The following is a 26,466-nucleotide window of genomic DNA, read 5'->3' on the forward strand; positions in this document are numbered from 1 at the left end:
TCCCAGAGACCCACAGCCAGCAGCAGCCCAGCCCCGTTCCAACTCGAGGAAAACTGCAAACTGGCCGGAGACATCAGGACCACCAGAAGCCGCTCCCCGATGGGCCGCTACGGCGACAAGTGGCAGTTCGCCCACAGCCCCCTCATCGGGACACCGACCCCCAGGCCCATTGCAAGCACGGAGATCCCAGATCAGCAACTCCAGCCCAGCCCCGTTCCAACTCCAGAGGAACACGCTCCCCGTATGGGCAGAAGCTGATGGTGTGCAAGGTACGTCTTGTTCTTGGGGTCGCGCAGCTCGGGCTGTGGGCGAACTGCCACTTGTCGCCGTAGCGGCCCATCGGGGAGCGGATTCCTCTGGAGTTGGAGGGGGAGGGGGGTATTGTGCTGTTTGATCGCCCCCTACTATCCCAGGGACAGGGAGACAGGACGTTCACCGAGGGCGGCCCGCAGAGGTGACAGCGGAACCTCCGGTCGGTCCTGGAAGAAAGGGGAACTAAATCCCCTGATGTCGTCTGCACACCAAAGCTCACGTTTGGCGCCAAACGCACGTCGCCTCTGCTGCACACGGATATAAGAGTGTGAAAATGTCGCCTTAGGCTGCCTAAGGGCATGTAGCCCCGCTAGGGTGACATGAGTGCGAGAGGTGATTCAATGCTGCGGTCACATTTATAAATTCAGGAATTCATTCAACACACTGCATTTCATACAGACATTTATTCTGCAAGAAAAAACTACATTGAAGACTCAAACTCGCGACCGAGGAACTGCCGGGATCAAGGCGCAAACTCGCGACCTTGCGGATATGAGCCGAGCACTCTACCACTGAGCCAGCCATTAAAATCTACGCTAAAAAAAATCCATTCCGAAGACCGACAAATTCCGAATTCCGAAAAGTGTCTGGTCCCAAGGCTTTCGGATAAAAGGTTGTGCACCTGTATGTTCATAAAATATACAGCAATAGAAACATAGAAACATAGAAATTAGGTGCAGGAGTAGGCCATTCGGCCCTTCGAGCCTGCACCGCCATTCAATATGATCATGGCTGATCATCCAACTCAGTATCCCGTACCTGCCTTCTCTCCATACCCTCTGATCCCCTTAGCCACAAGGGCCACATCTAACTCCCTCTTAAATATAGCCAATGAACTGGCCTCAACTACCTTCTGTGGCAGAGAGTTCCAGAGATTCACCACTCTCTGTGTGAAAAAAGTTCTTCTCATCTCGGTTTTAAAGGATTTCCCCCTTATCCTTAAGCTGTGACCCCTTGTCCTGGACTTCCCCAACATCGGGAGCAATCTTCCTGCATCTAGCCTGTCCAACCCCTTAAGAATTTTATAAGTTTCTATAAGATCCCCTCTCAATCTCCTAAATTCTAGAGAGTATAAACCAAGTCTATCCAGTCTTTCTTCATAAGACAGTCCTGACATCCCAGGAATCAGTCTGGTGAACCTTCTCTGCACTCCCTCTATGGCAATAATGTCCTTCCTCAGATTTGGAGACCAAAACTGTACGCAATACTCCAGGTGTGGTCTCACCAAGACCCTGTACAACTGCAGTAGAACCTCCCTGCTCCTATACTCAAATCCTTTGCTATGAAAGCTAACATACCATTCGCTTTCTTCACTGCCTGCTGCACCTGCATGCCTACTTTCAATGACTGGTGTACCATGACACCCAGGTCTCGCTGCATCTCCCCTTTTCCTAGTCGGCCACCATTTAGATAATAGTCTGCTTTCCTGTTTTTGCCACCAAAATGGATAACCTCACATTTATCCACATTATACTGCATCTGCCAAACATTTGCCCACTCACCCAGCCTATCCAAGTCACCTTGCAGTCTCCTAGCATCCTCCTCGCAGCTAACACTGGCCCCCAGCTTAATGTCATCCGCAAACTTGGAGATATTGCCTTCAATTCCCTCATCCAGGTCATTAATATATATTGTAAATAGCTGAGCCTTGCGGTACCCCACTAGTCACTGCCTGCCATTGTGAAAAGGACCCGTTTACTCCTACTCTTTGCTTCCTGTTTGCCAGCCAGTTCTCTATCCACATCAATACTGAACCCCCAATGCCGTGTGCTTTAAGTTTGTATACTAATCTCTTATGTGGGACCTTGTCGAAATGGGATAGGGTGTCATCTCCATTCACTGTGCCTGACATAATATTACATTTGTTTACAATATTTACAGCATGTGTCTGAAAGGGCGGCACAGTGGCACTGCGGGTAGAGCTACTGCTGCACAGCGTCAGAGACCCAGGTTCCATCTTGACCACGGGTGCTGTCTGTGTGGAGTTTGCACGTCCTCCATTTGACCGCATTGGTTTCCTCTGGGTGCTCCGGTTTCCTCCCGCATCCTAAAGACGTGCGGGTTTGTAGGTTAATTGGGCCTCTGTAAATTGCAGAAACGAAGCGCTGCAGATTGCCCATGGTGTGCAGGGAGTGGATGCGAAGTGGGATAACACAGGACGAGCGTCAACTGGTTATCGGTGGTCAGCGTGGATTCGGTTTCCATACTGTGTCTTTCAATTTTATTAAAAACTGCTTGGTAAAATACACAGCCCCACAAAGAGGTGGATGACCATCTCGTCTGTACCACAACCATCTCAAGGACAGCGTGCAGTGGCACTGAGAATCTAGCAGTGCACAGGGATCAGACAGGGAGAGCCCTTCTCACTACCAGCCAAACAAGGCCGATGCCTTTTGGAGAGTTGTGGTAAGGTTGCAATCGTCATAAAATGCCTACTTCTGACACCAATCACCTACATTTCTGGCTTTGCATTAAAATTTTCCCACTTTCCTCACACTTTATGGTCTAGTTTTACAGGTTGTTAAACGAAGGCACAATCTGAATGGAACTAAAAATCTACTGCAACACGCTAAAATAATCTTGCATTATGAAATTAACAATGAATCCTTCATTGAACCTTTCCAGACCAAAATCAATGTTTGAAATGCATTGCTCGCATATTAAGCCAAATATTGTCACCGTTAGAAATCTGAAATAGAACCACAAAATACCGGAACATGTAGCACTAAGCCGTGAACAAGGGCCACAGCCAGAAGCTATTTCTTCTCTACAACTCCGCCGCAGTTCCAATAACCTCACAAATTCTTACCCAGGGGCATCAATAGTTACCTGATAATGACACAGTCGAGGAATTCTGTGAGTCTTCCATTCTGAGTTATGTAGGAGAAGTCAGGGAAGCGTCTCTGGAAAAGAAGGAAGCCGCAATTAATCACAGAGGCCGCACGGAGACAGGTAGATCAGCAAAGCTCTGCTTCCATTCTCATCGGTGTTATCGATGCAGCTGGGATGCAATTTTGGGAGGTTTGCAGCAATGAATAAGGACATTTGGCATATTTGGCTCTATTGGCATTTTATCCATGCCCGTAACCTCTATGCTGCCTGGTACTTTATTGGCACATGTTCCTAGCTGCAGTGAAATTTTGTATACAATTCAATAAAAATCTTACCATACATGGGCACAATTATGCTTAAGTACAAGAGTGTAGGTGTAGTAGATTTTACAGAGACAATACAAAAGAGTCGCCACATATCTGACACCAGTTTGTGTGATTCGAGTCCACATCTGGTAAAAATGTAGAGTCTCATTTTGGACTTAATGACCAAACCGCATTTGGAGTATTGTGAGCAGTTTTGGGCCCCATATCTGAGGAAGGATGTGCTGGCATTGGAGAGGATCCAGAGGAGGTTTACGAGAATAATCCCAGGAATGATTGGGTGAACATATGATGAACATTTGACGGCCCTGTGCCTGTACTCGGTGGAGTTTAGAAAGGGGGGGGGGGGACCTCATTGAAACTTAACGAATAGTTAAAGGCTTGGATAGAGCGGGTGTAGCGAGGATGATTTATGTGGTGGGACTTTGGCCTTTTATTTGGTTTTGCTCTAACATTGGCCTTTTTTAATATATTGAACTTATTGTGTTTATTATGTTATCCATTGAGTACTGTGTTTACAGCTGATGCAAGCAAGAATTCCATGGTTCTGTTTCGGTGCAATGACATTTAAACTCACTAGGTACACAAAAATGCTGGAGAAACTCAGCGGGTGCAGCAGCATCTATGGAGCGAAGGAAATAGGCGACGTTTCGGGCCGAAACCCTTCTTCAGACTGATGGGGGGTGGGGGGGGGAGAAGGAAGGAAAAAGGGAGGAGGAGCCCGAGGGCGGGGGGGATGGGATAAGACAGCTCGAGGGTTAAGGAAGGGGAGGAGACAGCCAGGGCTAGCAAAACTGGGAGAATTCAACGTTCATGCCATCCGGACGCAAGCAACCCAGGCGGAATATGAGGTGCTGTTCCTCCAATTCCCGGTGTTGCTCACTCTGGCAATGGAGGAGACCCAGGACAGAGAGGTCGGTTCTTGACTTGACGTTGCCCATTAATTTAATGCTCCAGACAAGATATTCCTTTAGGTAATAATAAGCGAACGATAACATCATTCCTGTATTTTCTTTCATCTTAAATAATCACATTTACTTACATCGTCATTAAATCCCATGTGCATTCCACAATCCAGCATCACGTTTTTCCCACCAATTGAGACCAAAATACAGCTCCGGCCCACATCCTGGCCCGCACCTGAAATAAAATCAAGAAAGGGTCCATTTTCTGAACTCATTGCACCAGGAGTTCCATTGTAAAATTTGCCATAATGTTGGATTTCTTACCCAAAGGCGTGACTTTTATTTCAGGCATTGTAACTAGGTTTCGCTCTGTCAGATTGGAGTGAAGTCAGTCAGTCATTCTAAATGTTGTCAAGGAAAGCTGTTAAGTTTGAAGAACTCAATATAAGCAAAACACAACACAAAGTATCTATACTGATCTTTCTGGCCTGGCCCTCCTCCATTACCAGAGTGAGGCCACACACAAACTGATGGAGCAGCACCGCTTACAGCCCAGCGATATGGACATTGAATTCCCCAGTTTTAGGTAACTTCTATAAACACCCCTCTCCCCTCCCCTTCCCCCTTAATCCTTCCGCCAGCTCCACAATTCACAGGTTTTCTATCCTTCAGCTTTGATTTCCCCTAATCTGGGTAAAAGCCTGTGCGTTCGCCCTATCTATCCCCCTCATCGTGATTTTATACACCTCCATAAGATAACCCTTCAGCCTATACACTCCAAAGAACTGCCCAACCTCTCCCCATAGCTCAGGCCCTCGATGCCTGGCAACATCCTCATAAATCATCTCTGCACCCTTTCCAGCAGAATGAAATCCTTCCTATAGCAGGTTGACTAAAACTGAACAGAGTACTGCAGCAATATTGTGGCACAGTAGGTAAAGTTGCCGCCTCACAGCGTTAGAGATCCAGGTTCGATCCTAACTTCGGGTGCTGTCTGTGATGAATTTGCACTTTCTCCCTGTGACTGCGTGGGTTTCCTCTGGGTGCTCCGGTTTCCCAAGCATCCCAAAGACGTGCAGGTTTGGAGGTTAATTGGCACCTGCAAATTGCCCCCTAGTATGCAGGGCGTGGATGAGAAAGTGGGATAACATAGAACTAGCATGAATGGGTGATCAACGGTCAGTGTGGAGTGGGTGGATTGAAGGGCACGTTTCCATGCTATATCTCTAAAATAAACTACAGTAATCAGCAAAGATCTTATAGCAGAGAGGATCTTTGGTAATCAGTGGCCTCATCAACATATTATACAACTGTAACATAATGTCTCGACTCTCAGTCTGAAGAACCACCCTGACCTGATATGTCACCTATCCATGTTCTCCAGAGATGCTGCCTGACCCGCTGAGTTAATCCAGCATTGTGTGTCTAACCCAACTTGTATACTCGATAGATACTGGAGTATCTCAGCGGGCCATACAGCATCTCCTTACGGGTCGGGGCCCTTTTTTTCTACTTCTTTACTCAATACCCTGTCTGATGCACTAAAAGCCTTCTTGACCACCCCATCTCCTTCCATTGAACCGGGGTGCCCTCCTCACCTTTCCGTGGCGAGCAGCCGCTCCTCACACGGACCAGCACCGAGGAAACAAGCGAACGACGACACCAGTCGGCCCGTCACGCAAGCCCGAGGCTTCGGGCCTACCTACCGCTGTTGCCTCGACAACGCCTACTTCCCCGACCCTCTGCCGGGCTTAGCCAATCGCGTCGCCGCTTCCATACAGGACCCGGGCGGGAGTATGTGGTACGCGCCGTGTGATTGGCCGGCGGCCGCTGGCGGCAAGATGGCGGCGGCCGAGGCCTTCAGGCTGAGCGAGGTCCTGGAATCATTCAGACGCTGCCTGACCCAGAGTGGCGAGCTGGAGCAGCAGCACTACCTGGCTGGGTGGAAGGGGCTGGTGAAGTGAGTGTGCGGCCGACCTAATGTCATTCCCAAAACCCAATAACAACAACAACAACCCCTGAGTATAGCAGGAAGGATATTGAGGAAGGAACTGCAGATGCTGGTTTAAAATACCGAAGATAGACACAAATGTAACTCAGCAGCATTTTGGGTCAGACAGCATCTCTGGAGTGACATTTCAGATCGAGACCATTCTTCAATCTGAGAGTCATGGGAAAGGGAAACGAGAGATTTAGACGGTGATGTAGAGAGATAAAGAACAAATGAATGAAAGTTATGCAATGATAAAGGAACAGCTTCTTCAACAACACTATCACATTGCTGAACTCGGAGTCCCGCCGATAGATTTCTCCAGTCTCTCCGTCCACATTGTTTGCTTATTCTGTATTTTTATTTCTATATTGCACTATTACTACGAACAGACGCTAAACTGCATTTCGTTGTACCCATACTTGTATCTGTGCAATGACAATAAAGTTGAATTGAATTGAAAAAAAAAAGGTAACAGGTCTCGACCCGAAACGTCACCTGTTCCGTTTCCCCATAGATGCTGCCTGGCCTGCTGAGTTATTCCAGCTTTTTGTTGCGTATCTATAGTCAATTATATTTATTTTAAGTTCATACGTTGTAGGAGCAGAGTTAGGACATTCGACCCATAAAGTCAACTCCACCATTCAATCATGGCTGATCTATCTTTCCCTCTCGACCCCATTCTCCTACCTTAGAAACATAGAAACATAGAAATTAGGTGCAGGAGTAGGCCATTCGGCCCTTCGAGCCTGCACCGCCATTCAATATGATCATGGCTGATCATCTAACTCAGTATCCCGTACCTGCCTTCTCTCCATACCCTCTGATCCCCTTAGCCACAAGGGCCACATCTAACTCCCTCTTAAATATAGCCAATGAACTGGCCTCGACTACCCTCTGTGGCAGGGAGTTCCAGAGATTCACCACTCTCTGTGTGAAAAAAGTTCTTCTCATCTCGGTTTTAAAGGATTTCCCCCTTATCCTTAAGCTGTGACCCCTTGTCCTGGACTTCCCCAACATCCCGAAGCAATCTTCCTGCATCTAGCCTGTCCAACCCCTTAAGAATTTTGTAAGTTTCTATAAGATCCCCTCTCAATCTCCTAAATTCTAGAGAGTATAAACCAAGTCTATCCAGTCTTTCTTCATAAGACAGTCCTGACATCCCAGGAATCAGTCTGGTGAACCTTCTCTGCACTCCCTCTATGGAAATAATGTCCTTCCTCAGATTTGGAGACCAAAACTGTACGCAATACTCCAGGTGTGGTCTCACCAAGACCCTGTACAACTGCAGTAGAACCTCCCTGCTCCTATACTCAAATCCTTTTGCTATGAAAGCTAACATACCATTCGCTTTCTTCACTGCCTGCTGCACCTGCATGCCCACTTTCAATGACTGGTGTACCATGACACCCAGGTCTCGCTGCATCTCCCCTTTTCCTAGTCGGCCACCATTTAGATAATAGTCTGCTTTCATGTTTTTGCCACCAAAATGGATAACCTCACATTTATCCATATTATACTGCATCTGCCAAACATTTGCCCACTCACCCAGCCTATCCAAGTCACCTTGCAGTCTCCTAGCATCCTCCTCACAGCTAACACTTCCCCCCAGCTTAGTGTCATCTGCAAACTTGGAGATATTGCCTTCAATTCCCTCATCCAGATCATTAATATATATTGTAAATAGCTGGGGTCCCAGCACTGAGCCTGAGCCTTCTCCCAGATAACCTTCTCCCAGATAACCCCTTTGACACCCGTACTAATTAAGAATCTGTCTACCTGCTGGATGGAAGGAGCTGGTGAAGTGAGTGAGGGACCTAATATCATCCTCAAAATCAATTTCTCCAGATATGCTGCCTGACACGCTCACTTACTCCAGCATTTTGTATCTATCTTCAGTGTAAACCAGCACTTGCAGTTTCTTTCTACACGGCAGATAATGTTGGCAATCTGCGAGCATAAACCTTTACCCACAGCTGCTGCCTGACCCGCTGAGTATAGACAGCATTATTTTCATCAATTCATACATTGTAAGAGCAGAATTAGGCCATTTGGCCCATCTCCGCCATTCAGTCATGGTTGCTATCTTTCCTTCTTAACCCCATTCTCCCCATTACCCTGGGCACCTGTACTAATTAAGAATCTGTCAATCTTCACCTTAAAAATATCCATTGATTTGGCCTCCACAGTGTTCTGTGGCAATGAATTATATCAATTCACCACCCTCCAACTAAAGAAATTCCTCTTCATCTCCTTTCTAAATGTTCGTCCCTTTATTCTGAGGCTTTGACCTCTGATTCTAGACACTCCCACTAGTGGAAACATATTTTCTGTTAGAAAATAATTAACATCAGCAACTGCCTCGTGGTGCAAGGACAAAGAAAAATGTAATCTGCTTGTAGAATAAGGCAATAAAAATTTATTATGGAGGGTGACAAAGTTTGGTGTGATTTCTGATTCATGTTCAGTCCCAGGTTCAATTCACAATCCCTGTTGATCAGGAATCAGCACTCATTCACAGGACCATAGGAGCAGAATTTGGCACATCGAGACTGCGTCTCTATTTGATCGATTTTTTCCCCCTTTCAACCCCATTCTCCTGCCTTTACCCCATTGGGTTGAGCTGAAGAGAGACGTAAAAATGCTGGAGTAACTCAGTGGGTTAGGCAGCATCTCTGGAGAGAAGCAATGGGTGAGGTGTAACATTTGAAAGAAAATGTCAGCCGTGACCAGTTACCCAGAATCCCTCTCGCGAGGGAAAGGCCTCTATCTCCGCAGTGGGCGGGCGGGCGCATGTGCGGAGGGCGAGGCCAGTGGCGGTGGCGGTGGGACGATGGCAGGTAAACACCCCGGGAACACAGGCCGGCAGACCGCACACACACCGGGCTTACTATGCAATGCAACGCCATGCTTGCAAAGAGACAACTTGCTTCGCCTGAATTAAAACGACAGACGCATGGGAGGCTTGCTAGGCCCAGGACGCTCACTGTTTACATCCCCATCCCTTCCAAACAGACCTGCATTGTTCTCTGCCAATGTCACAACGTGGGCGATTTATTGCTCACACTACATCTACATCTCCACCAGATCCTGTCTGACACGAGTGACATTATGATTGTGCTTCTGCATAGAGTGATTTTACTGAATTGTAATGCAAAACAAAGAATGTCACTATCTAGCTCCATAAAGTACCATTCAAGTCAGATAATAGTTGGTGTTGGAAAGAAATGCAGATGTTGGTTTAAATCGAAGGTAGACAGGAAATGCTGGAGTCACTCAGTGGGTCAGGCAGCATCTCTGGAGAGAAGGAAAGGGTGACATTTCGGGTCAGACCCTTCTTCAGACTGTCAGGGGAGGGGGCCGGACAAAGATAGAATGTAGTCGGAAATAAGAGTCGGTCTTGGAATCAGGTTCGGCACAAACATTGTAAATTGAAGGGTCTGTTGCTCTGCTGTGCTGTTCTATGTCCTAACTATACAAACGGCATAAATAGGGTAGGCATAGAACCTAGAACAGTGCGATTGAGGAGATTCTGCATGTCTGCAATGACTCGCAAAATTGTCCTTAGTGTGTAGGATGGTGCTAGTGTGAAGGGGTCGCTGGTCGGCGCGCAATCAGTGGGCCGAGGGGCCTCTTTCCATGCTGTATCTCCAAACTAAACCAGTAAGAAAACAGCTGGTTGGCTGGGCATGTTTTATTTTTACGCTGGTGGGATGGATTTTGTTGGCCAAAAGGCCTGTTTCTGCTCTATATCTCTTTAAACGTTAAAGCTATGCCCTCTATTCTTTGACATTTTGACTATGTGGATGAATGTTCTGACTGTCTACCCTATTTATGCCTCTCTTAATTTATATACTTCTAGCAGGTGTTGAATTTTAATGTTTTCAACAGAGAGTTAGATTTAGCTCTTGATGCTAACGGAATCAAGGGATATGGGGGAAAAGCAGGAACAGGGTAACAGATTTTAGATGATCAGACATGATCAGAATGAATGGTGGTGTTGGCTCGAAGGGTCGAATGGCCTACTCCTGCACCTATTTTCTATGTTTCTAATGCATGTGATTGTGATGCATAGTGAATGCGACATGCTGCGTTGCAGGTGAGATGGAGACAATGCAGCAATCGGATGCGGGAAACGGTTCGCAGGATGATGCTGCTGGTGCAGACAGAGAACCGAGGCGCTTCACCTGCACGGAGTGCGGCAGGAGCTTCAAGCAGCGCTGCGACCTGAAGCGACACGGTAAGGTGCACAGCGGCGAGCGTCCATACTGGTGCCCGTCCTGCGGCAAACGCTTCAGCACCTCCTACAACCTGCAGATCCACCAGCTGATCCACCGCGGGGAGAAGCAGTACAAGTGCAGGGCGTGCGGCCGCGAGTTTGTGCAGCAGCACCAGCTGGTCACCCACAAGCGCATCCACACGGGGGAGAGGCCCTACACCTGTCCCATCTGTGGCAAGACCTTCCGGCGAACCTCCACCGTGCAGGTGCACTACCGCACACACTCCGAGGATCGGCCCTACTGCTGCCTCAAGTGCGGCAAGGGCTTCAAAAGCGCCTCCAACCTCAACGGGCACCATCGCGTCCACAGGAGTTAGAGCAACAATCCACAATCACCGGACCAGGCCCAGAGATCGTGGGGCCACAACAGCAGATGCCCGTTTACAAAAGCTTTTCACTGTACCTCGGTACACGTGACAATAAACTAAACTAAGATACAAAGCATAGAAAGCTTCTGGAACCTTGTCCTTCATCAGTCAAGATATTGAGCATGGAAGTTGGGACATTATGTTACAGAACACTGGCAATGTTAGGGCGGCACTGTGGCGCAGCGGTAGAGTTGCTGCCATACAGCGCCAAGGTAGTGGGTAGCACAGTAGAACTGCTAAATTAAACAATCTTAATGCCATTGACTCCATCTACACTTCATGCTGCCTCGGCAAGGCCATCAGCATAATCAAAGACCAGTTTCACCCCGGCTTGTCAATGTGTCTTGGTACATGTGACACTTATACCTAAATGCAGGCAACATCCTGGTAAACCTCTTTCTGCACCCTCTCTAAATCCTCCACGCCCTTCCTGTAATAGGGCGACCAGTAATTCACACAAAGCTCCAATTGTGATCAAACCACTTTAATAAAGGTGTAATGTGAAATTCCTAACTTTTATACTCATGTCCTGAATGTAAGCAATCTATACACCTTTGTTACTATCGTATCTACTTCAAAGGTTTCAAAGATCTTTTATTGTCACATGTACCAATTAAGATACAGTGAAACTCGATTACCATACAGCCACACTAAAAAAAACAAGACACACAACTACATAAAAGTTAACATAAATATCTACCACAGCGGATTCCTCACTGTGATGGAAGGCAAAAAGTATTTCTTGTCTTGCACCATCTAGCACATCTTGGTTATCTTGCACCATCCTGCATCATATGTTGCATTACGGAGATAGGAATATAATTTCTAGATCACTGGAGCTGCTGCCTCAGTGCCGGAGACCCGGGTTCAATCCTAACCTCGGGTGCGGTCTGTGTGAGTTTGCACGTTCCACCCCGTGACTGCGTGAGTTTCCTCCGGGTGCTCCTGTCTCCCTCCACATCTCAAAGACCAGCAGGTTTGTAGGTTCATCGGCCCTCTGCAAATTGCCCCTATTGTGCAGGGAGCGGATGAGAAAGTGGGATAACATAGAACTAGCATGAACAGGTGATCAATGGTCAGTGTGGAATTGGTAGACTGAAGGGCATGTTACCATGCTATAAATGCAAATTGGAGGAACAGCATCTCATATTTCGCTTGGGGAGCTTACTGGGGAGTGATATTGATTTCTTGAACTTCAAGTAACCATGGCATTCCCACTTTATCCCTCCCCCACCCAAGTCGCACCAGCTTCCCATTTTCACCTAATAAACAGCTGGCCTGTTTCCTTTATCATCATAGCTTTTTTGCATATATTTAATTCATTGTTCTATATCTCTACATCATGGTCTATATCTCTCATTTCCCTTTCCCGTGACTGTCTGAAGAAGGTTCTCGACCCAAAATGTCACCCATTCATCTCTCCAGAGAAGTTGCCTGTCCCGCTGAGTTACTCCACTTCTTCGTGCTTATCTTCGGTGTAAACCAGCGTCTGCAAGGGAAATGAATCTTGTCCATCTTCTTTGTCTGGATAATTATGCTACTTGTTAATGACCTGTGGGAGGGGGGTGATCTTTATTTGCTTTCTCAAGGCAACTTTATAACTTTAGGGAATATCTATTGGTTTAGTCCTGAACCATCGCCCATCCAGAGAAAAAGAAAACAATTCTGAGCTTTCCTGTACATTTATTTGGTGTATGGGCAGCTGTGAAGTTACAGAGAGTGAGTAGAGCAATGGAATTAGTTTAAGGGTCCTCTAGCATGGTTCATTCCTGATCTCGGCTGCTGTCTGTGTGGAGATTTGCACATTCTTTCTGTGTCCACGTGGGTCTCCTCCAGGTGGCTCCGGTTGCCTCTTGAGTCCCAAAGATGCACAAGTTTGTATGTTAATTAGCCTCTGTAAACTGCTTCTAATGTGCAGGGCATGGATGAGTTACTCCAGCATTTTGTGTCTAACCCAACTTCTCTACTCGATAGATAGATATAAAGTGCTGGAGTATCTCAGCCGGTCATACAATGGCGGAAGTGGCGGCGCTGGGAACGGCTGCGGCTCGCCTGCAGTCCGTTTGACTACTTTTTTGTGTTGTTTTTTTAGTTTTGTCTAGTTGTGTTTTTGGTTTTTAGGTTGTGTTTATGTGGGGTGGGGGGTTGAAACGGGGTTTGCTGTCTCTCCCTTAGGGGGAATACGACTTTTTCGTCATATCCCCCCTCTCTGCCTCCGTCTGCGCTGAGGCCTAATGGCGGAGCTGGCGACCTCGGGACTCCGGAGGCAGCCTGTCAGGACTTGCCCTGGGCTCGCTCCTGTGAGGGCGGCCCAGCTCGGGGCTGGAACTGCGCTCCCGTGAGGACGGCCTGGCGAGGGGCTGAGACTCTCCCGTGAGGGGCTGTGACGCTCCCGTCGGAGTGGCCCAGCCCGAGGTGGAACGGCAATCCCGTCGGAGTGGCCCAGCCCGAGGGAGGAACGGCACTCCCGTTGGAGTGGCCCAGCCCGAGGTGGAACGGCACTCCCGTCGGAGTGGCCCAGCCCGAGGGAGGAACGGCACTCCCGTCGGAGTGGCCCAGCTCGAGGGAGGAACGGCACTCACGTGAGGGCAATCCGGCTCGGGGCTGGAACGGTGCTCCGGTGGCTGGGACGGCGTTCTGGCGGCGGTGACCTGGGTCCGGGGTTGAGCCGCGGGCCAGCGGCTGCGTCCGTTGGACTGGAGGGCGGCAGCTTCGACCACCCCGGGGTGTTTGAGCCGGCCCGTTGCGGGGTTCGGTGAGCCGCGGGACTGTTTGTACCATCGCCTGGTGGGGAATCGCCTCAGCGCAGAGGGAGAAGAGGAGGGAAGAGACTGCAGCCCTATGATTTTTGCCTCCACCACAGTGAGGTGCTTGGAGGACTCACTGTGGTGGTGTTTATTTGTGTTTATTGTTGTTATTATTGTATGATGTATGTATGACTGCAGGCACGAAATTTTGTTCAGACCGTAAGGTCTGAATGACAATAAAGGCATTCAATTCAATACAATACAGCATCTCCTTTCGGGTCGAGATCATTTTTTTCCACTTCTTTACTCAATACCCTGACTGATGCACTAAAAGCCTTCTTGTTCTTAACCACCCGTTCTCTTTCCATTGAACCGGGGTGCCGTCCTCACCTTTCCGTGGCGAGCAGCCGCTCCTCACACGGACCAGCACCGAGGAAACAAGCGAACGACCCTACTATAGTTACCTCTACTATAGTTACCTCTACTATAGTTACCCAACCAGATGCAACTAAATTTAAAGTAGCTCTTTCTTCCCAATAACCCTTTCTGGCTTAATCCCTCCCTTCACCACCTCCAGTTTAAATTCCATTTGGAATATTTTGGAGGACCAAGAAACCAAGAACGACAACACCAGCCGGCCCGTCACGCAAGACCGAGGCTTCGGGCCTACCTACCGCCGTTGCCTCGACAACGCCTACTTCCCCGCCCCTCTGCCGGGCTCAGCCAATCGTGTCGCCGCTTCCATACAGGACCCGGGCGGGAGTCTGTGGTACGCGCCGTGTGATTGGCCGGCGGCCGCTGGCGGCAAGATGGCGGCGGCCGAGGCCTTCAGGCTGAGCGAGGTCCTGGAATCATTCAAACACTGCCTGACCCAGAGCGGCGAGCTGGAGCAGCAGCACTACCTGGCTGGGTGGAAGGGGCTGGTGAAGTGAGTGAGCGGCCGACCTAATGTCATCCTCAAAATCCAATAACAACAACTACAGATGCGGCAAATCCGAAATAACACCAGATAAATATTGATTAAGTTTGAGGAAGGGTCGCGATCCGAAACGTCACCTATTCCATTTCTCCAGAGATGCTGCCTGACCCGCTCAGTTACTCCAGCGCTTTGTTTCTTTGTTTTGTATGCTACCCAAAGGCTGATTATCATAACTGTTACATTTAATAATTTTTCACGATTTGCACATCATGATTTCTCTCCCCCCCCCCCCCCTCCCCCCACCTCTTAAAACCACAAAATAAAGTGGAATTTTGTTGGAATAGTGGCTTGCAAGTAAATAAGTTCAGAATTTGGATACGATGCCCTGGCTGTGATTATTGTGCACTCGAATACCACCTAATTACAATTTCTAATATCTAATTTTCATTCTCTTTACTTCAAATTTTAATTGCATCGACATTTAAAGTGTGTTATTTCATTCCCTGTTTAGGTTCATGAGCAGCCTGGGTACAGCCTTTTCCTTTATTTCAAAGGATGCTGTCACCAAAATCCAAATTCTGGAAAACTACCAAAGTGGCGAAAACGGCAGCCAATATAAAACCATCCAGTCAATGGTGAAGTACGAGGTCGACAACAAGCTGGTGGACGTGAAGAAGCGAGGCGATCACTGGAACTCTGGCTGCCGTACTCTACTGAGACTCCACCGTGCCCTCAGGTGGCTGCAGCTCTTCCTGGAAAAGCTACGGGTGGCCTCCGATGACAGCAACACCTCCGTCTTGTGCGCAGAGGCCTACAACGACTCCCTGGCAAACTATCACCAGTGGATAGTGCGCAAGTCTGCCGTTCTTGCATTCCATTTTCTGCCCGGTCGCGCAGACTTCTTTGAGGTCATGAACATGGGCACAACTGAAAAGGTAGTGGAGACGCTCGGAGAGGCTGTGCCACTCATTTCAAAGGCCTACGATATCACGCAGGACTTGTACGCTCAACATGGCTTACTTGACCTTCCTTGATTCTGTGTTTTATGTAAAGTCGTGGGATGTTCGGTGCAATAATTTCATTAATCAGAGGGCAGTGAATCTATGGGATTCATTGCCACAGACAGCTGCAGAGGCCAAGTCAATGGATATTTTAAAATCAGAGATTGATAGATTCTTGATTAATAATAATAATAATAAATTTTATTTATGGGCGCCTTTCAAGAGTCTCAAGGACACCTTACAAAAATTGAGCATGTAGAGGAAAAACATGTAAGGGGAATTAAATAAATAGTAGAGACATGACTAGTACACAAAGTAAAGACAGAATTCAATACAAAACACAGTATGAGGCAATTAATGCACAGATGAAAAGGGACGGGGACGTGGGGCTAAGGATAGGCAGAGGTGAAGAGATGGGTCTTGAGGCGGGACTGGAAGATGTTGAGGGACACGGAATTGCGGATCAGTTGGGGGAGGGAGTTCCAGAGCCTGGGAGCTGCCCTGGAGAAGGCTATGTCCCCAAAACTGCGGAGGTTGGACTTGTGGATGGAGAGGAGACCGGCTGATGTGGATCTGAGGGACCGTGAGGGTTGGTAGGGGGAGAGGAGGTCAATGAGATATGGGGGGGGGGGGCAGATGGTGGAGGGCTTTGTAGGTGAGGATCAGGATTTTGTGGGTGATCCGGTGGGAGATGGGAAGCCAGTGAAGTTGTTTGAGGACTGGAGTGATGTGATGCCAGGATTTGGTATGGGTGATGAGTCGGGCGGCTGCGTTCTGGACCAGTTGGAGTCGGTTGATGTAGGTGGAGCTGATGCCAAGGAGAAGTGAGTTGCAATAGTCCAGTCGGGAGGAGATGAAGGCATGGATGAGTCTTTCAGCAGCGGGCGGTGTGAGAGAGGGTCTGAGTTTGGCGATGTTGCGGAGATGAAAGAAGGGTGTCAGAGGTTATGGGGAGAAGGCAGGAGAATGGGGTTGAGAGGGAAAGATAGATCAGCCATGATTGAAGGACCGAGTGGACTTGATGGGTCAAATGGCCTAATTCTGCTCTTAGAACTTATGAGCAGAATTAATGGTGGCTCCCACCAAGTGTTGTTTCGGATAGAAAACCTATTCTGTCAGAATCAGTGGATCTGAGGATAATTTGTAAGCTTTTTTAACTAGTAATTGGCCTTTCTGTTGGGTGAGAGAGAAATTCAAATCCAGGTGAGAGTGCTATACAGTAAACCCTTGCTGTAATGGACCTCTTTATAACGTCTTTCAGTTACAGCGGACCAAATCCCTGGTAGACCGAGTTTGTTGTTTCACAGAAGGACCACTAGTTGAATAGAGCAAATGGGGTTTTTGAACTGTTTTATCTTAGTTTAGTTTTAGAGACACAGCGTTGAACCACCGAGTCTGCGAGCCAACCATTGATCACCCGTACACTGTGTGGGAGGAAAAATCGAACCACTGCAGTAGTTCTATCCTACACCATGGATACTTCACAGTGTGTAGGATAAAACTAACGCCATGGTTTTCTAAGTGTTTAAGTAGGAACTGCAGATGCTGGAAAACCGAAGGTAGACAAAAGTGCTGGAGAAACTCAGTGGGTGCAGCAGCATCTATGGAGCGAAGGAAATAGGCAACGTTTCGGGCGGCCCTGTAACCAACTCCAATCTGACAGGTGAAGGAGAGAAAGGATAGACAGACTTTGAAAAATAGTTCAGAAGGGGTTGGTTTGTTTGTGAAAACACACAGTGCTGAAGCACCTTGGTAGGTCAGGCAGCTTCTGAGGAGAACATGAGTAGGTGATGTGTATAGAAAGGAACTGCAGATGCTGGCTCATACCGAAGATAGACACAAAGTTGTGGAGTGACTCAGTGGGTCAGGCAGCATCTCTGGAGGAAAAAGGATGGATCACGTTTCGGGTCGGGACCTTTCTTCAGAATCTGAAGAAGGATCCCGACACAAAACGTCACCTATCCAGGTTCTCCACAGATGCTGTTTAAGAAGGAACTGCAGATGCTGGAAAATCGAAGGTACACAAAAATGCTGGAGAAACTCAGCGGGTGCAGCAGCATCTATGGAGCGAAGGAAATAGGCAACGTTTCGGGCCGAAACCCTTCTTCGGACAGAACCCTCCACAGATGCTGCCTGACTCACTGAGTTACTCCAGCACTTTGTGGTTTTATTTTTTAAACCAGCATTTGCAGTTCCTTGTTCTGACATTCCAACTGGAAGCAAGATGAGCATTGCTTGGATGTAGGCTGTGACCTGATCTGTTTATCATGGTTCCAAAGGCAATTTACCTCAGGACGAGGAAGAAAAAGAACTTCAATAAGAAATAAATTAAATATGAGCTATGATTCTTTGAAGACCACTGGATATCTGTCTTGATGGTTGTTATTCCGACTCAGACTACAACATTACTCTGTCCTTATCTCACACCCTTTGTCTTTTCATCCCTGGCCTTTGTCCAAACTTCTGCCTATCAACCCCCCCCCCCCCGCCCCACACACCTGGATCACTCGCCAAGCATTGCCCCGCCCCTCTCTTTCAACCTTTCCCCGTCATAATCAAAAAATAGAAGAGCAGTATTTTTTTTAATTACAAGAAATTGAAGGGTGCTGGTGTTGACATATGTCCTTGCATATGAAAGCTAACATGTAGATCGAACAAGTCTGAAGAAGGGTGCTGACCTGAAACGTCACCTATCCATCTCCAGAGATGCTGCCTAACCAGTTGAGGTACCCTAGCACTTTGTCTTTGTTTGCTGATTACTCGTCAATTCTTGCCTAATCGCATTCGTTTACAACCAGTGAACTTGCACAGCGAATGGCTTTGATTTACATTTGCAGGATATCTTGCATTGTTTCCAAATGCCAACTCCAGCAGTGCAACCACAAGTGGAAAATTAAAAACAATATGTAACTGGAAGGAGGAAAAGGATAGGTGACGTTTCGGGTTGGGAGCCTTCTTCTGACTGAAAGTAAGGGTGGGGGTCAAGAACTGGAGATGAAACAGACGTTTCGAGTTGAGACCCTTCTGCAGACAGAAAGTGGTGGTGGGGAGGGGGGGGGGGGGAAAGAGGACTGAAGGCAAGTTAAAATACGTCTCTGTCGTGAATGTGGATGTTTAAGTTAGAAATATCTTTAATTTTTCAGGTTAAATCAAATGTGATTTATGTAACTTCTTATATTTGTAATTTAAGTAATATATACCATATTAAAACAATAAATTATGGTGCAGATCATTCTGACATTGAACCGGTTGTAATTGCACAAATAGAACTCTCATTCTTTGGGGCAGCAAAGTAGCATTGAATTTCTCTAGTAAATGGATGCCGTACATCTTGTTGTGATGTTTATAGAGGCAAAGAGCACAGAAACGTGCCTTCGACCCAACATGTCCATGCCAACCAAGATGCCCCATTCAAACTAGTCCCATTTGCCCACCTTTGGCCCATGTCCCTCTAAACTTTTTCTGTCCATGTACCTCTCCACATGTTATTGTAAGTGAAGTTATTGTACCTGCTTCAACTACTGACCATATACCCACCACCCTCTTTGTGGAAAAAGTTTTAGGTTTAGACTTACAGTGCAGAAATAGGCCTCACCCCACCGAGTCCACGCCGACCAATGATCATCTGTTTTCTGTTTACCTTCGATTTAAACCAGCATTTGCAGTTCTTTCCTGCACATCATCTGTTTGCTAGTTCTATCCTATACACAAGGGACAATTTACAGTAGCCAATTAACCTAAAAAAAACGCACGTTGTAGAATGTGCGAGGAAACCGGAGCACCTGGACAAATCCCATGCGGTCACAGGGTGACCGTACACACTTCGTACAGATAGCACCCGTAGTCTGAAGAAGGGATCAACCTACGCTGCACTGCCTCAACACAAAGGATGTCCTTCCTCAAATTAGGAGACCAAAACTGTACACAATACTCCAGATGTGGTCTCACCAGAACCCTATACAACTGCAGAAGAACCTCTTTACTCCTATACTGAAATCCTCTTGTTCTGTCTATCTTCGTTGTAAACTAGCAACTGCAGTTCCTTTGCACACAAGTCCCATGTTAAATTCACAATCCCTGTTGATTAGGAGTCAGCACTCATTCAAAAGACCATAAGACACAGGAGCAGAATTAGGCCCATCGAGTCTGCTTCGCCATTTGATCTATTTTTTCCCCTTTCAACCTCATTCTGCTGCCTTCATCCCGTTGGGTTGGGCTGAAGATAGACATTAAAATGCTGGAGTAACTCAGCAGGTCAGGCAGCATCCCTGGAGAGAAGCAATGGGTGATGATACGGGTCGAGACTCTTCTTCAGATTGGGCTGAAGGGTCTGTTTCCGTGCTGTATGACTCTGTAATGAATAGTTGGGATGAGGCCTGGGTCATGAAAAACTTTCAAATGCGGCAATCATCAAATGCGAGGCCGCCCTTTGATGTACTGTGCCGCAGAGGTGTAACATTTGAAAGAAAATGTCAGCCGTGACCAGTTACCCAGAATCCCTCTTGCGAGGGAAAGGCCTCTATCTCCGCAGTGGGCGGGCGGGCGGAGGGGCGTGCGCATGTGCGGAGGGTCATGCGTTGCGTGGCCAGTGTCGATCTTTGGTGTCGGCGGCAGCGGCGGTGGGACGATGGCAGGTAAACATAGAATGTATTAGAGACGGGTTCCTAGAACAGTATGTCACAGAACCGACAAGGGGGGAGGCAATCTTAGATCTGGTCCTGTGTAATGAAGCAGGATTAATTAAAAATGTCATAGTTAGGGACTCGTTGGGAACAAGTGACCACAATATGGTCGAATTCCATATTCAAATAGAAGGGGAGCAGGTTGAAACTCAGGCTAGGGTGCTTAGTCTAAATAAGGGGGATTATGAAGGTATGAGGACTGAGCTGATCAAAGTTGACTGGGATAGCAGACTCAAGAATAAGACGGTACGTGAGCAGTGGTGTACGTTTAAGGATCTACTGTATAACCTTCAAGAAAAATTTATTCCTATGAAGAAAAAAAGGGGTAAGGGTAAGAACAGTCAGCCATGGCTCAGTAAAACTATAAAGGATAGTATTCGGCTGAAGGCAAGGGCATATAAGGTAGCCAGAGATAGTGGGAGGGTAGAGGATTGGGAAGCATTTAAAGGTCAGCAAAAAATAACTAAGAGATTAATTAAGACGGGGAAAATAGACTATGAAAGGAATTTAGCGAACAACATAAAAACTAATAGTAAGAGTTTTTATAGCTATATAAAAAGAAAAAGGGTGGCTAAGGTGAACGTTGGTCCATTGGAGGGTGAGACTGGAGAGTTGTTGGTGGGGAACATGGAAATGGCAAAGGCATTAAACGAGTATTTTGTATCAGTCTTCACCATAGAAGACACAAAAAATATTCCAACGCTGGATAAACAGGGGGCGGTAGGAATGGAGGAGCTAAATACTATTAAGATCACCAAGGAGGTGGTATTAGGGAAATTAATGAGACTGAAGGAGGATAAATCCCCTGGGCCTGATGGATTACATCCAAGGGTCTTGAGGGAGATAGCGGTGGGGATTGTGGATGCATTGGTGATAATTTTCCAAAACTCCCTGGAGGCAGGAACGGTCCCAGTGGATTGGAAAATGGCCAATGTAACACCTATATTTAAAAAAGGAAGTAAACAGAAGGCGGGTAACTATAGACCGGTTAGTCTAACATCGGTGGTGGGTAAAATGTTAGAGACAATTATTAAAGAAACACTAACGGGGCACTTGGATAAACATGACTTCATCGGACAGAACCAGCATGGTTTTGTGAAGGGGAAGTCCTGTTTAACGAATCTGCTTGAATTCTTTGAGGAAGTAACAACCCGGGTGGATAAAGGGGAACCGGTGGATGTGGTATACTTGGACTTCCAAAAGGCTTTTGACAAGGTGCCACATACTAGACTATTGCTAAAAATAAAAAATTATGGGATTGGGGGTAATATATTAGCATGGGTAGAGGATTGGCTAACAAATAGGAAGCAGAGAGTGGGGATAAATGGTTCATACTCGGGATGGCAACCGGTAACTAGCGGGGTTCCGCGAGGGTCGGTGCTGGGACCCCAGTTGTTCACAATTTATATAAATGATTTGGAGGAGGGAACCAAGTGTAATATATCAAAATTTGCGGACGATACAAAAATGGGAGGAAAAGTAGGGGATGAGGAGGATAGGAAGAGTCTGCAAAATGATATAGATAAGCTAGGTGAGTGGGCAACAACTTGGCAGATGGAATTTAATACTAATAAATGTGAAGTCATTCACTTTGGGGAAAAAAATGATAGGGCAAGTTATTTTCTAAATGAGGAGGAGCTGCGTTGTAATGCAACGCAAAGGGATCTAGGGGTAGTAGTACATGAATCACTAAAAGTTAGTATGCAGGTGCAGCAAGCAATCAGGAAGGCCAATGGAGTTTTGGCCTTTATTGCTAGGGGGATTGAGTATAAAAACACGGAGGTCTTGCTGCAGCTGTACACAGTATTAGTGAGACCACATTTGGAATACTGTGTACAGTTGTGGGGTCCATACTTAAGAAAGGATGTACTAGCCCTGGAGGCAGTGCAGCGAAGGTTTACAAGATTAATTCCTGCAATGAGGGGATTGACATATGAGGAAAGGTTAAGTAGGCTGGAACTCTACTCTTTGGAGTTTAGAAGAATGAGAGGCGATCTCATTGAAACATATAAGATCGTGAGGGGCCTTGATCGGGTGGATGCACCGAGGATGTTCCCAATGATCGGGGAAACTAGAACTAGGGGACATAGTTGCAGAATAAGGGGGGGCTCTTTTAAAACTGAGATGAGGAAGAACATCTTCACCCAGAGGGTGGTTAATTTATGGAATTCACTGCCCCAGGGAGCAGTGGAAGCAGAAACGTTAAATATATTTAAGTCTAAAATAGATGGTTTTTTAGCTGCCAAGGGGATAAGGGGCTACGGGGAGAGGGCAGGGATATGGACCTAGGTATGGTTAGTATAGTAAGACCTGAGTGATCTCCTGGACAAGTGTCGATCGCCTGGATTGGGGTCGGAGAGGAATTTCCCGGATTTTTTTCCCGAATTGGACCTGGGTTTTTATCCGTTTTTTTTGCCTCCCCCAGGAGATCACGCGGTTCTTGGGGTGGAGAGGGGTGATAGCGGTATAAAGGGGAGGGTTGTGTCTTGTGTTCTGTGTCTTGTGTCTACTGTTTGTGGGTAAGTGTGTCTGTTTAGTGTTCAGCCATGAGCGAATGGCGGTGCGGGCTCGACGGACCTGGTGGTCTACTCTCGCACCTACTTTCTATGTTTCTATGTTTCTAAACACCCCGGGAACACAGGCCGGCAGACCGCACACACACCGGGCTTACTATGCAATGCAACGCCATGCTTGCAAAGAGACAACTTGCTTCGCCTGAATTAAAACGACAGACGCATGGGAGGCTTGCTAGGCCCAGGACGCTCACTGTTTACATCCCCATCCCTTCCAAACAGACCTGCATTGTTCTCTGCCAATGTCACAACGTGGGCGATTTATTTCTCACATTACATCTGCATCTCCACCAGATCCTGTCTGACACGAATGACATTATGATTGTGCTTCTGCATAGAGTGATTTTACTGAATTATAATGCAAAACAAAGATGTATCACTGTATCTAGCTCCATCAAGCACCATTCAAGGCAGATAATAGTTGGTCTTGGCATCAGGTTCGGCACAGACATTGTGGGCCGAAGGGTCTGTTGCTCTGCTGTGCTGCTCTATGTTCTAACTATACAAATTGCCTAGATAGAGTAGGCATAGAACCTAGAACAGTATGCGATTGAGGAAATTCTGCATGTCTACAATGACTCACAAAATTGTCACTAGTATGTAGGACGATGCTAGTGAGCAGAGATCGCTGGTCGGCGCCGTCTCGGTGGGCCGAAGGGCCTGTTTCCGTGCTGTATCTTAAAACTAAACCAGTAAGCTGGTGGGATAGACTTTGTGGGCGCTCTGTATCTAACCTAAACATTAAACCTATGCTCTCTATTCTTTGACATTTCCACTCTGGGATGAAGGTTCTGACTGTCTACCCTATCTATGCCTCTCATCATTTTATATAATTTTAGCAGGTGTTGAATTTGAATGTTTTCAACAGAGAGTTAGATTTAGCTCTTCAGGCTAATGGAATCAAGGGATATGGGGGAAAAAAACAGGAACAGGGAACCGATTTTAAATGATCAGACATGATCATATTGAAGGTAGACAAAAGTGCTGGAGAAACTCAGCGGGTGCGGCAGCAGCTATGGAGCGAAGGAAATAGGCAACGTTGCATATTTCCTTCGCTCCATGCAAAGAGTTGAACAATCTCCACTATAGGAAATAGGTAACGTTTCGGGCCGAAACCCTTCCGGGTTTCGTCCCGAAACGTTGCCTATTTCCTTCGCTCCATAGGTGCTGCCGCACCCGCTGAGTTTCTCCAGCACTTTTGTCCACCTTCGATTTTCCAGCATCTGCAGTTCCTTCTTGAACATGATCATATTGAATGGCGGTGCTGGCTTGAAGGGTCGAACGGCCTTCTCCTGCACCTATTGTCTATGTTTCTAATGCATGTGATTGCGATGCATAGTGAATGCGACATGCTGCGTTGCAGGTGAGATGGAGACAATGCAGCAATCGGATGCGGGCACTGGTTCGCAGGATGATGCTGCTGGTGCAGACAGAGACCCGAGGCGCTTCACCTGCACGGAGTGCGGCAGGAGCTTCAAGCAGCGCTGCGACCTGAAGCGACACGGTAAGGTGCACAGCGGCGAGCGTCCATACTGGTGCGCGTCCTGCGGCAAACGCTTCAGCACCTCCTACAACCTGCTGATCCACCAGCTGATCCACCGCGGGGAGAAGCAGTACAAGTGCAGGGCGTGCGGCCGCGAGTTTGTGCAGCAGCACCACCTGGTCACCCACCAGCGCACCCACACGGGGGAGAAGCCCTACCCGTGCCCGGTGTGCGGCAAGGCCTTCCGCCAGTCCTCCACCTTGACGGTGCACCAACGCATCCACGGCGAGGAGCGGCCCTACCACTGCCCCAGCTGCGGCAAGAGCTTCAAGACCTCGTCCAACCTGTCCAAGCACCGGCGCATCCACGGCGGCGAGCGGCGCTTCGCCTGCGAGGTGTGCGGCCGGCGGTTCCTGCACTCCCACCACCTGGCCACCCACCGCCGCACTCACGCCGCCGACCACCCCTCCCCGTGCCCGCTGTGCGGCCAGCGCTTCGCCCACCACGCCCAGCTCCTGGCTCACCGCCGCGCCCACGCCGGCGAGCCCCCTTACAGCTGCCAGACCTGCGGCAAAGGCTTCGGCCAGCGCTCCACCCTGGTGCGGCATTGGCGCACACACACCGGGGAGAGGCCTTACACCTGCCCCATCTGCGGCAAGACTTTCCGCCAAATCTCCACCATGCAGGTGCACCACCGCACACACTCCGAGGACCGGCCCTACTGCTGCCTCCAGTGCGGAAAGGGCTTCAAAACTGCCTCCAACCTCATCGGGCACCATCGTGTCCACAGGAGTTAGAGCAACAACACACAGTCACCGGACCAGGCCCAGAGATCGTGGACACACAACAGCAACAAAAGCTTTTCACTGTACCTCGGTACACGTGACAATAAACTAAACAAAGACACAGAGCATATAATAGAAAGCTTCTGGTACCTTGTCCTTCATCAGTCAGGGTATTGAGTATAGAACGTGGGACATTATGTTACAGAACATTGGCAATGTTAGGGCGACAGGGTGGTGCAGCGGTAGAGTTGCTGCCATGCAGCGCCAGAGACCCAGGTTCGATCCTGACTACGGGTGCTGTCTGTACGGAGTTTGTACGTTCTCCCCGTGACCTGCATGGGTTTGCTTCCCCCCGAGTGCTCCAGTTTCCTCCCACACTCTAAAGACATACAGGTTTGTAGGTTAATTGGTTTTGGTGAAAATTGTAAATTGTCCCCAATGTGTTGGATAGTGCTAGTGCACAGGGATCGCTGATGGGCCTGTTGCCGCGTTCCATCTCTAAATTAAACTACAAAGACACGAAGCATAGAAAGCTGGTACATTGTCCTTCATCAGTCAGAGTATAGAGTATGGAAGATAGACTCAAAAAGCTGGGGTGACTCAGCAGGACAGGCAGCATCTTTGGAGAGAAGGTATGGGCGACGTTTCGGGTTGAGACCCTTCTTCAGACATGGAAGTTGGGAATGTTCAGTTACAAGACAGATGATGTTAAAATCGGCGGCATGATAGATAGCGAAGATGGCTTTCAAAACCAGCAGGATCTTGATCAGTTGGGCAAGTGGTCACTTGATCAGTTGGCTCTTGGAGTTTAATGCAGATAAGTGCGTGACAAAATAAATAACCACCAACATTCGAAGGAATAAAAATCACTGCTCCTCCCTGTTAGACGAATGAGAATTTTAAACCAAGGTGACAAACATTCCTTCACTCAGTGCACAGATACCATTTCTTCAGAAACTGCAATTGGTGTGAAAATTTCCAACTAAAAGCCACAGAACTGGTAAATGACATTTTGCAAAGCTGACATTATATATTAGACATTCCTGTTGAACATTTGCATAAACTTTCCATGTTTATGTTTAATGTGGGCGGCACAGTTGAACTGCTAAATTACTGTGTCCTCTTTATCGACACTAAACTCCTACAGCCACATTTTCCGTATTATAACATTTTCCAGTAATTCAATAAGTGGGCAGTAGAAGAGATCCTATGTTTTGTATTATTCAAGCTGAAATTAGGGTGGCACTGTAAGGTAGAGTTGCTGCCT

At 47.6% G+C, this 26,466-nt stretch overlaps 3 protein-coding genes across 8 annotated transcripts in view; 2 read left to right on the forward strand and 1 right to left on the reverse strand.

Moving 5' to 3' along the window:
• ints11 (integrator complex subunit 11) overlaps nt 1-6,116 on the reverse strand; it is a 30,153-nt gene extending 24,037 nt beyond the window's left edge. The window contains exons 1-4 of one of the 3 annotated variants that reach the window (XM_033048289.1): nt 5,971-6,116; nt 4,697-4,773; nt 4,510-4,607; nt 3,142-3,215 (exon numbers count right to left, since the gene is read on the reverse strand). In XM_033048289.1, coding sequence (XP_032904180.1) covers nt 3,142-3,215; nt 4,510-4,607; nt 4,697-4,724 — 200 coding nt within the window. In that variant the 5' untranslated portion in view covers nt 4,725-4,773; nt 5,971-6,116. Of the gene's footprint in view, nt 1-3,141; nt 3,216-4,509; nt 4,608-4,696; nt 4,794-5,970 lie in introns of all 3 variants that reach the window. The other 2 variants (XM_033048290.1, XM_033048291.1) reach the window with 2 other exon arrangements.
• Nucleotides 6,117-6,135: 19 nt separating this feature from the next.
• Nucleotides 6,136-15,856, forward strand: LOC116990528 (ceramide-1-phosphate transfer protein). 4 transcript variants are annotated; one of them, XM_033048293.1, is made up of 2 exons: nt 6,136-6,332; nt 15,187-15,856. In XM_033048293.1, exons 1-2 carry the CDS (start codon nt 6,169-6,171, stop codon nt 15,707-15,709), a joined length of 687 nt encoding a protein of 228 aa, XP_032904184.1. In that variant the 5' UTR covers nt 6,136-6,168; the 3' UTR covers nt 15,710-15,856. The 4 variants fall into 4 exon arrangements, with proteins under 4 accessions (XP_032904184.1, XP_032904186.1, XP_032904185.1 ...); XM_033048295.1 differs by lacking the exon at nt 6,136-6,332 and adding an exon at nt 9,063-9,202; XM_033048294.1 differs by lacking the exon at nt 6,136-6,332 and adding an exon at nt 14,361-14,684.
• Nucleotides 15,857-19,669: 3,813 nt separating this feature from the next.
• LOC116990527 (oocyte zinc finger protein XlCOF19-like) lies at nt 19,670-25,383 on the forward strand. The gene is made up of 2 exons (XM_033048292.1): nt 19,670-20,310; nt 24,295-25,383. Exons 1-2 carry the CDS (start codon nt 20,235-20,237, stop codon nt 25,209-25,211), a joined length of 993 nt encoding a protein of 330 aa, XP_032904183.1. The 5' UTR covers nt 19,670-20,234; the 3' UTR covers nt 25,212-25,383.
• The last annotated feature ends 1,083 nt before the right edge of the window (nt 25,384-26,466 follow it).

Source organism: Amblyraja radiata, chromosome 31, assembly GCF_010909765.2.
Source record: "Amblyraja radiata isolate CabotCenter1 chromosome 31, sAmbRad1.1.pri, whole genome shotgun sequence".
NCBI lineage: Eukaryota > Metazoa > Chordata > Chondrichthyes > Rajiformes > Rajidae > Amblyraja > Amblyraja radiata.

Excerpts from the sequence above, each read along its gene's own strand:
- LOC116990527 (XM_033048292.1), top strand. The coding sequence starts at position 20,235 with ATGTGCGGAGGGTCATGCGTTGCGTGGCCAGTGTCGATCTTTGGTGTC. Across the intron at positions 20,311-24,294 it reads CGGCGGTGGGACGATGGCAG|GTGAGATGGAGACAATGCAG; the intron begins GTAAACATAGAA and ends GCTGCGTTGCAG.
- LOC116990528 (XM_033048293.1), top strand. The coding sequence starts at position 6,169 with ATGTGGTACGCGCCGTGTGATTGGCCGGCGGCCGCTGGCGGCAAGATG. Across the intron at positions 6,333-15,186 it reads GGGTGGAAGGGGCTGGTGAA|GTTCATGAGCAGCCTGGGTA; the intron begins GTGAGTGTGCGG and ends TTCCCTGTTTAG.